Source organism: Paecilomyces variotii, assembly GCF_004022145.1.
Source record: "Paecilomyces variotii strain CBS 101075 chromosome Unknown C8Q69scaffold_4, whole genome shotgun sequence".
In the NCBI taxonomy this organism is placed as follows: Eukaryota; Fungi; Ascomycota; class Eurotiomycetes; order Eurotiales; family Thermoascaceae; genus Paecilomyces; species Paecilomyces variotii.
In genome coordinates, this window is record NW_021167143.1 from 269,937 (window position 1) to 283,433 (window position 13,497).

At 50.5% G+C, this 13,497-nt stretch overlaps 4 protein-coding genes across 4 annotated transcripts; 1 reads left to right on the forward strand and 3 right to left on the reverse strand.

Annotated features, from left to right (window-relative positions):
- Nucleotides 1–86: 86 nt before the first annotated feature.
- C8Q69DRAFT_401121 (Alpha/Beta hydrolase protein) lies at nt 87–2,194 on the reverse strand (the record flags this gene model as incomplete). Its single annotated transcript, XM_028627914.1, has 3 exons — nt 87–995; nt 1,081–1,625; nt 1,927–2,194. 3 exons carry the CDS (start codon nt 2,192–2,194, stop codon nt 87–89), a joined length of 1,722 nt encoding a protein of 573 aa, XP_028485624.1.
- Nucleotides 2,195–3,055: 861 nt separating this feature from the next.
- Nucleotides 3,056–6,055, reverse strand: C8Q69DRAFT_401380 (putative dsDNA-dependent ATPase; the record flags this gene model as incomplete). The annotated part of the gene is made up of 2 exons (XM_028627922.1): nt 3,056–5,618; nt 5,721–6,055. 2 exons carry the CDS (start codon nt 6,053–6,055, stop codon nt 3,056–3,058), a joined length of 2,898 nt encoding a protein of 965 aa, XP_028485625.1.
- A 585-nt stretch (nt 6,056–6,640) lies between these two features.
- C8Q69DRAFT_506189 (amino acid/polyamine transporter I) lies at nt 6,641–8,420 on the reverse strand (the record flags this gene model as incomplete). The annotated part of the gene is made up of 5 exons (XM_028632775.1): nt 6,641–7,397; nt 7,460–7,952; nt 8,006–8,085; nt 8,136–8,182; nt 8,235–8,420. The coding sequence occupies 5 exons, from the start codon at nt 8,418–8,420 to the stop codon at nt 6,641–6,643; spliced, it is 1,563 nt and encodes a 520-aa protein (XP_028485626.1).
- A 2,592-nt stretch (nt 8,421–11,012) lies between these two features.
- C8Q69DRAFT_227012 (hypothetical protein) lies at nt 11,013–13,163 on the forward strand. Its single transcript, XM_028626346.1, has 4 exons — nt 11,013–11,450; nt 11,517–11,798; nt 11,872–12,005; nt 12,064–13,163. Exons 1-4 carry the CDS (start codon nt 11,365–11,367, stop codon nt 12,750–12,752), a joined length of 1,191 nt encoding a protein of 396 aa, XP_028485627.1. The 5' UTR covers nt 11,013–11,364; the 3' UTR covers nt 12,753–13,163.
- Nucleotides 13,164–13,497: the final 334 nt, after the last annotated feature.

Below are 13,497 nucleotides of genomic sequence, written 5' to 3' on the forward strand. Positions count from 1 at the left end.
GTTCTAACGAGTCATATATACGTGATGGTATAACCTCCACCTGTACATATACACTATACATTCCCATTTACAAGATCGATATTTTCTCAGACGCCACCAGCCACAGGCTTGAATCTTCTCTTCTGCATCTTCTTCTTAGAACCAGAAGAAGCCACAGGGGTCGCATTCGGTCCATTCAGCGTAGTATTATACGTCGTATCAGGACTCAGCACTTTCCACTGAACAGTCCCATTCCCTTCCCGATACGTACTCTTCTCCTCTCCAACAGTCCTATACCCCTCCGAAAGCACAACAGAATGTTTCCCCGTCGCGACATCCCTTCCGGAAATCACCCTCCTGAACATCTCCAGGGCCAATTCCGGCTGATAAAACGGCACTTCATGTCCGCTCTCATACACGCGTACGAACGCAAACTTACCCGCCTGTCGAACTTGGCCGTGCACTATCCCGTCAGACGTGCTTATGTTCGTGTACCCTGCCTCTTGGAACCCTGGCGCGTCGACGGAGATAGCGACGGCTTCGCCGCCGAGCCAGTTGCAGTTGTAATCTGCGTCGCCGGCGTACATGACTACGGAGATGTTTTGGGCGAGGAGCGAAGCGACGTCTTGTGTGGTGTTGGAGCGTCTGCCATCGTCGCCGGTGGAAGAGAAGGCGAGGTAGACGGCGTTGTTGCTCTCTGTGAAATTGACGTAGGCGCCAATAGCGGTTTGGATGGATGGGGTGTTGAGGTAGTCGATGTAGAAGGAGTAGGGGAAGGGGTCCGGGACGAGTTCGCGGAAGTCGTACTCGTCTCGACCGAGGTAGTTGTCGTAGATGGATTCGACGTGGTTAGCACAGAAGGTGTCTGCGGTGTTGCAGATTTCGTTGATGGCGGGGTGGGCGGCGCAGTCGAGGAGTTGGTCAAGACAGTTGCCGGGGCCGTAGAGGTTGTTGTAGAGGAGGGAGGTGATGGAGGCGTTGTAGGGGAGGTAGTCGTATGTGTTTCCGGGGTAGACCTGGTTATGGTACGTTCAAATAAGTATTGAGGATTCGGATTCGTTTTCCAGGGGAGAGGGGTTTGACATATGGTATAGTACTTACCGTGAAGTTATAGTACGCTTGGTACTGAATGATCGGATCATACCAGCCATTACCGATCATGACGCTTTCCAATTTAATTTCCTTCGCACCCGGGGCAAGATTCTTATTCTGTTTCTCAATGTACTCATTGAACACAGGTCCGTAATGTCCTCCATAACTCTCCGTGGTGAAATGGAATTTCTCGCGAGAATACTGCGGAAACGCACCCATGAAACCCTGCAGCGCGCGGTAGAAGTTAGGAGCAGCGGCATCGGTCGAATTAGCCGTCAGGGTGACATTAGGGTACGAGTACGTGCCGCAGGAGGAATCCTTCGCGTAGTCCGGACAGGTGTTGTTGGGCAGTGTGATAATGTCTCCCGTGTCGGAGTCGACGTAGCCGGGCACGGGGATGCTGTAGGAGAATCCGGTCTGGGTGGGTTGGTCGATATATAGCATGTTGCTGGCGTTGGACCAGGAGTAGGGGTTGTTGTAGACCTTTCCATTGGAGTCGATGCCGCAAGGGCCGTTCTCTTGGAAGAGACCGATCATGGAGGATGATCCGGGGCCTGCAGCATGTTAGTATTATGGTTAATTTGCGTAGATGAATATAAATTGTTTGATTGTTTCTTATAGTTCCAAAAAAAAGAAAAGCAAAACATTGGGTGTTTTCGTTTGTCAATTGGACATGTGAGAACCAGTAGTTATAAGATGCTCGATACACCCTCCCTCTCCTGAACCTACATGTCTGCCAATGTCTCAATCCAACACAATGGCAACGTTATCTCCAGCATCATTTACACAAATATTCCTCCACCATCCCCCCAAAAGACAATAAAAATAAAACCAAAAAAAGAACTAGATACTCACCTCCATTAATCCAAACCGTCAACGGCGCCTTCTCCGGCTCCTCATTCCTCGCCTCAAAGAACCAAAAGAAAATATGCTCATTCTCCTCTACATCCACATATCCCGAAAAGCTCTTCACATTCGGATCCGTCTCGCATACCCCATTCGGCACCTTCTTATACCGCACAGGAATATCCAAGTATCCCTTGGTAGAAGTGAGGTCCGTAGGCGGCGCGACGAACTGCGCATATGCGGCGGGGAAAAGCGCCGCTGCTAATAGCAGGAGCATGGAGGAAGATGAATATGAAGAGGAGAGTGACCTCCGCGTTGTTGGAATTGCCATTGTCACGATCGCAGCGGTGCTAGCTGATCGCAATCACTAGGCGTGAAGGAAGTAGAGAAACCAGCGTTGGCGGACATGGTACCTTTTTATCGTCCGGATGCGGGTGAGATTATTACCTAGCTTGCATTTGGGGTTCGGGGAAGTCGGTTCCTTATCGCGTCTCGTGCGTTGATGGCGCATGCTTAGCAGGATTCTTGACGGGGAGTCCGTCGGCATAATAATGGATTAGGAGGGTCACTGAGCTACATTAGTTAGTGCGTACGTTACGGTGGTATATCAGTGGTAGTTATACAGACGAACACGGTTAAGAAGGAGAAAATCGAAGATGCGCATACTTTCTAGCGATGCAAAGGATTCTCAGTTGTGTCTCTGCAATAATCGATGATTGATGCATCTGCAATACCTATCAAGATGGGCTTAAAAAGTCCAAGATCAACGCCATTATTATTAGACCCACGCGGCAACATTCAATCTCCGAAAGTAACCTTGCACGTTAAGCATTCGAATCAAATGCTCAGATCTGCCTTACTGTTTGGGAATGGTTAGTGCATCAGCCACGTATGTTTAGCTTCTCGCGCGATAAACAAGCATTATTAAAGACCTTATCGCCTACGACTAAGTAGTACTACCACTCTGGTGACACCAAAGGTAACTACGTGCTGGAATAGAATATTATTGACCATCCGAGCTCTAATTCAAGTATCGTCTGCGATGTCTATAGTCATCATTATTCTTGCGCTCTATGTCTAATCTATTCCGTAGCATGACACGGCTGTAAAAACCCGAATATAATCAACCAATCCAGCCCTAAATCCCCGCACCAGTCGTCTTCTTAAACACATAGCGAACTCGATTATCCTCGTCTTTCAACAAGGACACCAAGACATCGTCTTCGACAAGGTCGTTAATGTCTGACGCAGTCTCATCTTCCGTGGTCCCAGAGTCCAGCAGTAGGGACGGATCGATATGTGCAAAATGAGAAAGAAACTGCTGCATTTTATCATTCTTTCTTCCCTTATTTCGGCTTTGTTTGCGCTCTTGGATCTGGCGCTCTTGGGCTTCCATGTCAACTTCGGATGCTTTGAGCAGGGTGGGAAAGTCTGGGAGATCTTCTTCTTCTTCTTCTTCGTCTGTGGCGTTGTCATCATCTGAGGATCTCTGGTCGTCTATGGTCTGCAGGACAACGCCTCGTCCCCCACAGTCACAGCCAAGCAATTCATGAGTCTGGCAGGTGCTCGTCTCATCCAGTCGGAAGAGATCTTTCAACTCTTCTCGAGAAAACTGCGCGGTACCACCGCCCTTCCGTTCCATGACACTGTCCGCCAGACCGATCTTGGTGACCTGTCGCTGCCAGATCTTCTCTTCCAGACTTCCTTTCAGCAGAATGCGGTAGATCCGACAATGCTTCTTTTGCCCATCGCGGTGGATACGTGCCATGGCCTGCATGTCTGTTGCAGGGTTCCAGTCGACGTCGAAGAGGATAAGGCGGCTGGCTCCGATGAGATTGAGGCCCGTTCCCCCCGCTTTGGCGGAGAGGAGGAACGCAAAGCAGGCACTTGCGGGTGTGCGATTGAAATTGTCAACGAGAGACTGGCGCTTTGCTGCTGGGGTTGAGCCATCTAGGCGCAGAAATGGGAGGGAGAGCGAAGCTAGGAGATTAGCTAGAAGATTCAACGTCGACGTGTAATTGGAGACAATGACTATCTTCTCGGAAGTGTTGGTGCGCAGGTTATGCAGCAGCTGGTCCAGGACGCGTATTTTACCACTTGACGAAGGCGAAAAGTGACGGAGAAGACTCGGAGGTAGAGTCGATAGTAATGCCGCAATTGTTGCGTTTGGTGTTTCATCCGCAGACTTGGGATTCAACAAGGAAGGGCTATTGCACAGCTTCTTGAGAATGGTAATAAGCTGCAGCGCACTCTCCGAGTTCCCAAGTGCGCTTTGGAATATAGGAGAAGCAAGGACGCTGCGATATATGTTCGCCTGGGTCGAGGTCGGGTTGCAGAAAAGCACATATTCAGTCTTTGGGGGTAAGTACTTGGCCAGAATATCCGCCGTCCTGCGAAGCATGAACTGGGCCGTAAGACTTCTGAGCTCTTCATTTCTCGCCTCGCCCTTCTCAATGTCCTTTTTAGTCGCCTCTGGTTGTCTGCTTCGCACAATCGGTCCTTCAAATTCTTTCATGAACGTCTTGTAGGACCCCAGCAGCCCAGGATTGACCAAGTCCACAGCCGCAAAGAACTCACTGAGCTCATTCTGGATGGGAGTACCGGAGAGAATAACCCGCCTTGCAGTGCCGAGAGACTGAATCGCCTGTCCACTTTTATTCTGCAGAGTCTTCAGTCTGTGGCCTTCATCTGCAATAACGATATCAATTCCTGATCCCTGCGATAGTCCATCTTGGACCGTTCTCAGTTTCTCGTAGCCGACAATCATCACGCTGTATGCTTTACCCAGGGTGAAGTCTGTTAATCGCTTCTTTTTATCATCGAAGACAAAGACGCCTATCCGCTCATTCCCCAACCATTTCCGAAACTCCTTCCTCCAGTTATTGATTAGAGTAACCGGACAGACAATCAGCGCTTTTTTTACCACCGGAGGAGCTTCGTATATTGGGTTCTGTTTCAGTAACGTCCATAATAGCGTGATGGTTTGCAGAGTCTTTCCTAATCCCATATCATCTGCTAGGATCGCACCTTCACCGTTGAAATCTCTAAGGCCCATAACACATTCGTACAGAAACTGCACGCCCTCTCTTTGGTGCGGACGAAGGTGCTTCGTAAGGAGTGGATCCACAACGACATCGACAATCTGCTTACCTTTTGGCACAGAGTCTGGTCGTTTCATCACCAGCGCTCCTGGCTGAGACGGATCATGTCGAGGGGTCGGCTTTCCTGTAGACGCTTGGGGCATAACCGTACTGTCCTTCAATGGGTTCTTAAAGGCATTAGTCATGCCTGTCCCTTCCCCTGCAGTACTATCTGCTATGCTCCCCATGCTAACTTTCTGAACCTGAGACTTCGTCCTCACAAGCGGTTTCGCAGCCCCCATGGACGCAGTCCTCGAAACAGTCTTCGGCACCTGCATAGGCGTCTTCTTCACGGCCTCGTTTCTAGCCTTCGGAGGGGAAACAGTCTTGGTACTCCCAAGGAACTGCCGTCCAGAAAGATATTCCTGTTTCGGGATGGCCGAATCGACTTCGACTTCCTTCCCGCCAATCGAGAGCATAGCGCCGGGCTCCAACGTCGATTTAAGCATTATCTTGCCCATATCCCGACCGGATACGTCTTTTAAATATGCATATCCGCCCCTTACGGAGAGGATACCGTCTCCGTCCCATGTCTTGTTTTTCTTGGTGGTGAACTTGCGCCTGGATGTGTTAGTGGCAAATGATCCATGTCAAAAGCTAGAAACGACCACACAGAGGACTGTTTTCCGTAAATAAAAAGACAAAATAACACGGGAAACGAACCAAAGGACATTAAAATACTCCTCCTCTCCTTCCTCCGCATTACTCTTCTCTTTATCTCCGGTTCTCGAGACGTCTGGCTCCGCTTCAGTCTCCACCACTGAGTTCTTCACCTGCACCAAAGGCTTCCTTGCCATCGATTGTCTCACGATCCTTGCACCATTCTCAATTTTACTCCCAGAAATAACGCCCTCATCTTCGCCGGTCGTAGCGTCATCATCGCTCACGCGACGTCGTTTCGCTGAAGGAGGTTGAGGGGCGGAGGTCTTGTCCACGTTATTCGCTTCATTAGGTGGTTGTTTCCTTATCAGAGGAGGTTTGAAGGGCTTCAAGACCATATTTAAAGAGATATAGGTCTTCAGCTGCGCTTGTTGATGCGCAAGCTGTCCTTCGTCTGATCTCAACGGGGGGAGTCGCGTAGCGCGTTCATAGGGGCGCGGTATCACGTGATTCAACTATAGCTGTGGTCCTGTGGGATGTAAGTATGGATTGATAGTGCTACTGAGGCGCTACTGCGACGTACTCACTCGATGTAGTAGTTTATGATTATTTGAATCTCTTGTTTTGTTAAAATTATGTCCTGCGGACGTCTGTCGGGCTGGACGACGTAGATGATGAATCGTTATTGGCTACGACGGAGTTGGATAAGTATTCGGTCCATGAGTTCAATAGATATTATATGAATATTTGAAATATGTACGTGCGACGCGACGAACTCATTACGTGCGCGCAGAGTAAAGAAATAAGCCATATTTTCAGACAGTACTCCACGCCGAACATAGACAGGTCGAACATAAATATACGTACGGGGAATCTAATCATAAACAGACCATAAAAGAGTGTTCCCAAAAGGGTATTGAAAGATGAGACTGGCCCGGAGACTAATCGCAAGGCCGGGTGACAAAGAATTCATGTACTAATGTTTATATCGCATCCTCGGGGATGATCTTGTCGGTCAATGGGATGGATGACGGCCCCTTATAAGTGCGCATCCGGACGAGCCACCAGGCGCCCACGAAAATGGTGAGACCGCCGGTGATCAGGCAGGCATAGTTCATCGAACCCGCATCTGTCGGGAGGGCGTACGGGAAGCAGAAAATGACGACAAAGGCGGCGATGTAGATAGAGGACAGGAGGTTGACAATAAAACCAATGCGTCCCATCCAGAAATGACCTGGTGTGACTGATGACCGCTTGGTGAGAAGATGGGGCAGAATGGCGGCCAGGTAAGAGAGACTGGAAAGTTGCACGAATGATCCAATGAAGGCCTGGAAAGCAGTCGTCGAACCGACGTAGATGCACGCCAGGATAGTAACGACAACACCGCACACGAGGGTGGCGTTGAACGGATTTTGCGTCTTCGGGTTGATATGGCTCAACCAGCTAGGGAAGGGCGTCGCACGGTCGCGAGAGAGCGTCCACAGAGTGCGTCCGGCCGTCATGTAACAACCAATGCATGTGATAACTGTCGGAATGAATGCAATGATAAGCAGACCAAGCGCTCCTCCCTTGCTTCCCGTGGCCTGCAGGTAAATCTCAGCGATAGGGAAGTTATATGAGCTGCCCATGACTGCGTCGAGATCGTGAATTGAGTATAATATAGCGACCAGATAAAGGAATCCCGTAACGAAGCCAATAGCCATCTGGGCCAGGACGGCTTTGGGGACATTCTTGCTAGGCCTGATCTCGAGTTAGACTCAGGAAATCCTGCAATTAGAATCTAAGATCACGTGGGTTCTCACCTTGGGATCTCCTCAGCAAGATGGGTGGAAATATCTGGATTGCCCACACTGTACGCTCCATTAAGCATACCGGCAACGAAAACGAAACCCTGGCTGGAGTAGCCTGTCAGGTTGTCCCAGTCACGCCAGACGGTGTGCGAGGGTAGATAACCGGCGCCAGTGACATGAGGCATAACTGCGCAGACAATGATGGTGATGAATACTCCCGCCAGGATGAAGAAGCCTCCAAGATTGCTGATCACGGGAAGGGCTCTATTCGCGAACAAAACCGTAGCGCAGCAGATGAATGAGCAGCTGATGAAGCTCACGAAGACATGCCACGCCTGGGGTGTGAAGTCCGGATGGAACAACGCATACATCGACACCGTCTGGTTTCCGAGGATGGCAGCCATGGAAGCAGCCCCGAAAACCCAGGCCAGAGCGTTCCACCAGCCAGCAAAGAAACCGCACGGACGACCATATTTGCCCGCAGTGATAGAGGCCCAATGGTACACTGATGAGTATGTTAGCAGCAATTATTGAGATCCATATAGATGTGTGACATACCACCACTAGACGACGGCATTGCAGACGCCAATTCGGCGATAGAAGACGCTACCAACCAATAGCAGACTGAAACCGCAATACTGCAAAGAGTTAGATCAATGACATCTACGAGGGTAGATAAGCAGCATACAATTCATAAAGTGCACCAGGAGGTCCTCCATTGCTTAGCGACGCAGTCTATCGGGGGTCAGCCAATGTCTTTAGTGTGCTGGCAGCGGACAGAACTTACAATACTGCCTCCCGCGGCAGTCCAGGTATTTCCAGTTGTGACGGCAGTAGCACAGATACTGACCAGACTGAAGTTCCGCTCCAGTTCCTGCTTATGACCCGAGGCATTAACAACCTCAACATCGTCGTGGTCATCCGCAGCGTTCGCCACTGTCTGCATCTTCTCCGGGGTCCCCTTGTCGGCCATTGTAGACAACCCAACCGTCGGCTATTCTATTCTGAACGGGCCCGCGACGAGAAGGGGGGAAAACACAGAAGGAAGAAAGAAAAAAGGGAATTAAGGAGTGTAAGAGTCGTCCAAGGGGAAAAAAAAGATGGCTCAGCACTGGACTTTAAACGAAGAATTAAGCAACGAGTGAACACAAAATGCTGACGGGGTGTCACCGGGAAGCCACTCCAATCAAAGCAGGTCAGACTCGATAGAGTTCTTCGAGAAGACGAAGTCCACGCGAGTTTTGGCTCAACTGGAACGCCGCCACGTTCAAAAGGAGAATGTTGAACCTGCGGGGTTGACCATGCTCCCTTTGCAGATGGACTGATAGTGACATCGAGCGTTGCAAAACCAGCAGCAATGCGATTCCCCTTATCTTTAACAACATCCCGGAGTCGGGATACCGCAGGGGAAAAGGCGTTGAAGGCCAATCAGCAATGGTAATGGGCGTCGCAGGTGGCCAAAAAGCCGGCCTGGACCCAAGGGCCATTGCACGGCCATGGGGTGGATTCTGATCAAAAGGATCTCTCCGCAGACGCCAGTATGGTTGGTGGACGGGATAGCCATGGACTGGAGAACAGACTGGAGCAGACCCGCGATGGCGTTTGTTGCCGTCGATATCGGTCGAGCAGCCGGGGGATAAGTCACGGAGGCCATGCCCGAAAAGGGAGCTCTAGCAGATGGGGTCTTGCGTGGATGATAAGCCTGTGTGCGTGTGTTTTGTGATAGTTAGTCAAGACGATGAAGCTGAAGAACTGTTACTACTCCGAACTGCCAGCCAGCCCATGCTCAGCCTCTCTGGGTCAGATTGGATCAATAATAATAATAATCATCAAGTCTGAGCCTGTCAAACTCTGTCGGCCAGGCGGGTGGTCACGTGGTCCGGCTGCTCGCCACCTGTTCGTCGGAGCAGGAGATAATAACAATGATAATCATCCATTAACAAACCGTCTTCACTGCTCGATTCTGATCCAAATTTGAGTGTCCTGTCCCTTACATGGGAGAAGGACACACGAAAGACTTTATCCCAACCCCTCCTTCGATGTCAGAACCAAGTATCGCCCATTTGTCCAGTTGATCAGTCCAGCACACTATCCCTTGCGCACTCCTACGGCAATGGTCTTCCAAGGTCCTGTTGAGTAACCCAAGGAACTAGACATCCACCCCTTGTACGAGGGACTTGAACACATCAAACCTCTAGCTGGTCTGGAATAGCGACGACTAGTCGAGTGCAACTCTGTTCCTCTTGCAACGACGGAGGATGCACTATCTTGGGAGTCGGACACAGCGGAAGAGGCCGACGCGGGTATTATTGCCATTCGCAGTATCTACCTGAGGCCCTCGAGATTATTATTCTTACTACCTGTGGCTGAGCAGCAGCGCGCGGAGGAAAGAAGCCCCCCCCCCCCCCCCCCCCATGCGGCTATTACTTATTGCAGAGCTCTGAGTGCACTGTCTTCAAGCGCGATTGCAAGATATGAAACGTGCCGGGAGAGAAGGCTGCGAATATCGGAAGGCTGAGTAATAATAGTTTGTAGGCGCATAAATATCTAATTACCGCAGTTAGGTTGGATGATGACCAGCGGCTATGACAATTTGCGGTGGACTTCTGGTTACCGGAACATTGGGTTGCTAACTTAACATCTAGGCGCGATGTCTTGGATCGGACACCGGCCGCTGGACGCTATCGAGCCTGGGGTAGGTACTCCGATCCGGGTAACTATGTAGTAGGGTAAGTTAAGTTATACATGAGTCCAGTTGTATATGGAGGCACGAAGCCACTAGGCCTTACCATGCTCCTGTAGTGAAGGGCAGCGTCAATGCTCTTTCGATGCATAGACGAGGATGTCTAATACTTGACGCGCTTACGCCGGTACTATGACTTCTCTCGGGTGATGTCCGAATACACGGTATCATCGTCATGAACGCTAGGGAACTCTGCTTGTTAGCTGCGGCCCACACGAATCCACAGGGCATAGCGTACTTAAGTAGACTCGATACATAGCGCTACTACCCACGATCTGACTCGCGTGCCACGCCGAACGCAAGATCTGCCCACGTACGTAATTAGATCCTGGACCTTCGCACAAAAGCTGTGGACGGTGGCATCTCATATTGATCGACTGCACCTCCAAATCTCCCCTCGAAAGTCGTTGGAAAGGACATGATATAATTATAGTATATTCCCGGGGCAAAAAAAGGGCCATAACATCCATTTTCTGGCCGAACTCGGATCTGATTTCATCATAGCCACAAGCGGTCCAACTGTGGTCTAACTTTCAACCCAAAAATATGGCTGGGAAGATAGGATCCATGGCTCAGTTCGAGCGAGCCATTGGAAGAATCTGGATGAAACGGGCTTTATTTGCAAATGCACGCTGATTGTAGGGTCTTCCTGCAAGGGTCGCCCCGACTCTGTTGTTAAAGTGCCATGTAAAGCTGCAAACCTTGGGCCCCTTGGGAACTCGCGGGCAATAGTTGCATTCCTGAATCCCACATGGCTTTACCGATTGGCCCGGCCTGCTGGTGTTCTGCGATGCGCAATTGAGGCACGCTAAGACTTCGTCTGCGAACTCTCTCCTGATCCGCCCAAAGGAAAAAGTGGCCTCAGAGGGGCCAAGATCCAAGGGTCCATGGAGGATCGTCAGGTTAGACTTTGGTCCCAGCACCTCCAATAGTCGGATCTGGAATGGGCCCTTTGCCGAAGGGAATCGATCTTTATTGATATGGGCGACCATTCCCGCCCCTCGTCCCCGTCTGGCACATGTTCCAGATCTTTGGATAATCTTGATAATATAATAATATAGATGCACCCTGGGGATCGATCCTAACCACGATCCCACGTCCTGGGTCATCCTCTTTGGTTTGCGACGCGGAGTTCCTCGTGGACTCGCCGTGAGTACGACAAAGCCGCCACAAGATGCCCACCCGAGTCTTTGGGGGGTCCTTTGCCCGCGAAACATGGGCCTTGTATGGGGTGGGCATGTTGGGCGTGGTGTTGCGATTGTGAGTAAACTCGACCTGGCAATATTCCTTCTGGTTCTCGAGGATACTAACAGAGACTCTTCGTAGTGTGGCGAGAATCAAACGTCTTGGGATACGGAATCTGCAAGCGGATGACTACCTGATGATGTTCGCAGTCTTCTGGTATACCTTGCTCTGTGTGGCATTGAATGAAGTCGCTTCAGGAGGAGGTTCCAACTTGATGACACCGGAAGAGATCGCTACCATGACACCAAAGATCCATGCGGACCGAGTGACGGGCAGCAAGTGGGTTTTCGTGTCGGAGCACTCCATGGTGCTTACGATATGGAGCCTGAAAGCCTGCATGCTGATCATCTATGCCCGTATCACGTATGTCTTGCCTATTGTATTTACATGCTACTTCTCCGCATCGAATTTACTAACAGTTGATTTCTGCTTCTAGAGAAGGGTTGAGGCAGCGACGTCTGATCAATTACTGCGCTGTCTATGTCGGCCTGGGCTTCGTCGGAACAGAACTCGCGCTCTTCCTGACCTGCCGCCCACTGTCGGATTATTGGGCTGTGCCAACACCTAACTGTTAGTGGACTCTTTCGCGGATACTTCCATAAAGCATGGATGGCTAATATCACTTCAGATCAATGCTCGTCGTACCAGCACTACGAGATCATCCAGGGAGTCTTCTCAATCTCAGCCGATCTGCTCATGTTGTGTGTCGCCATCCCTCTGCTGATGAGCGTTCGTCTACCGCTGAAGCAGAAGTTGATTCTTCTGCTCCTGTTCGGCATGGGCGCCTTCGTCATCGTCGCTGCTATCCTCACGAAGGTCTACTGTCTCGTCCCGTGGCTGATCAACTACGTCTACATGAACTGGTATTTCCGGGAAGCGACGGTCGCTATTCTGGTCACCAACATCCCGCTCATCTGGTCTCTCCTCCGCGACATCTTCCCCGCCCTCAAGAGCTGGACCGGTGGATCAAGAAGATTGACAGAACGGTATCGTTCGGGAGCCTACACCAAGAGCTCAGTATTTCGCAAATACGGAACGCCCAGTGGAGTGCAGTCAAGCGAATTCAGCATGCGCAGCATGCGAGACTTCGAGCGTGTCGGGTCCTCCCCGTTGAAAGAGGTCTCGGACGTCAGCATTCGCCAAAGTGAGGAGCGCGAAGCTGTTAGCGACGATGGCTCCGCCCGGGCTCTGAGGATTCGACAGGATATCACCGTTACTGTCCAACACGACCATCGAGAGATCGAGCCAGAACATCGACAGAACTGGCCTCTGGGCCAGACGCACGAGGCCCTGGCTGTCGCTGCACCGGAACCTTGAAACACTTGTACATGCAGCATTCCCTTTCGATTTTCCCCTTTTAGCCTTTTTACCCTTATATACCGTGACTGGTATGTTACGACCCGAGTGGAGGACTGGCGTTTCGGAACAAGCGATCACCAAAACTGGATCATCATTTTCTTTCTTTCTTGCTACATATTTCTATATATGTACATCCATTTTCTGCCCCTCTTTGGATATTTTCTTTTGCATATTTTTGACGGAGGATCCACATACGACCTAGCGATGTACATGTCTCTCTTAATGAACATAGAGAAGGAAAAAAAATAATCCGATTTTGACGACTACCAAGGTCCCCGGAGAGAAATGTCTGTTTGTATTTTGATCGTCATTTCCCTTTGCCAACAGGAATACATACTATCGAGAGACGACCAAAATCGTACCTTGGTTGAGCGGTGAATCTTTGGCCCACGATCCGTTGACTATTTCCTCTGTAACCCACTTCTGTCGGATTCCACCAGCGTGCACGGTCTGTGACTTTAGTTTTGACGGTTTGACCTCCCAATCCACCAGAGAATTTCCTCAGGCGCAACCAATCAGTAGAAATGCCTCACAGATGAGGGAGTTTGGGAGTGTTCCTGGCGTTGTTGGCCTGTGGCTATCGGCAACGGCCGTCGATCGTCCGCCTTTTTTGCCTGCAGACCATGGTTCGTTGGTCGGGATACCACTTATTCCGCGCCGAACCTCATGCTGATCATTCAACTCCGTCGACTGCGCGATGCCC

What these genes read in the sequence shown, in the direction of transcription:
- C8Q69DRAFT_227012 (XM_028626346.1), top strand. Translation starts at nt 11,365, where the DNA reads ATGCCCACCCGAGTCTTTGGGGGGTCCTTTGCCCGCGAAACATGGGCC. An exon ending in TTGGGCGTGGTGTTGCGATT is followed by an intron (nt 11,451 to 11,516) that starts GTGAGTAAACTC and finishes GACTCTTCGTAG; the next exon opens with TGTGGCGAGAATCAAACGTC. An exon ending in GGCTGTGCCAACACCTAACT is followed by an intron (nt 12,006 to 12,063) that starts GTTAGTGGACTC and finishes ATATCACTTCAG; the next exon opens with ATCAATGCTCGTCGTACCAG.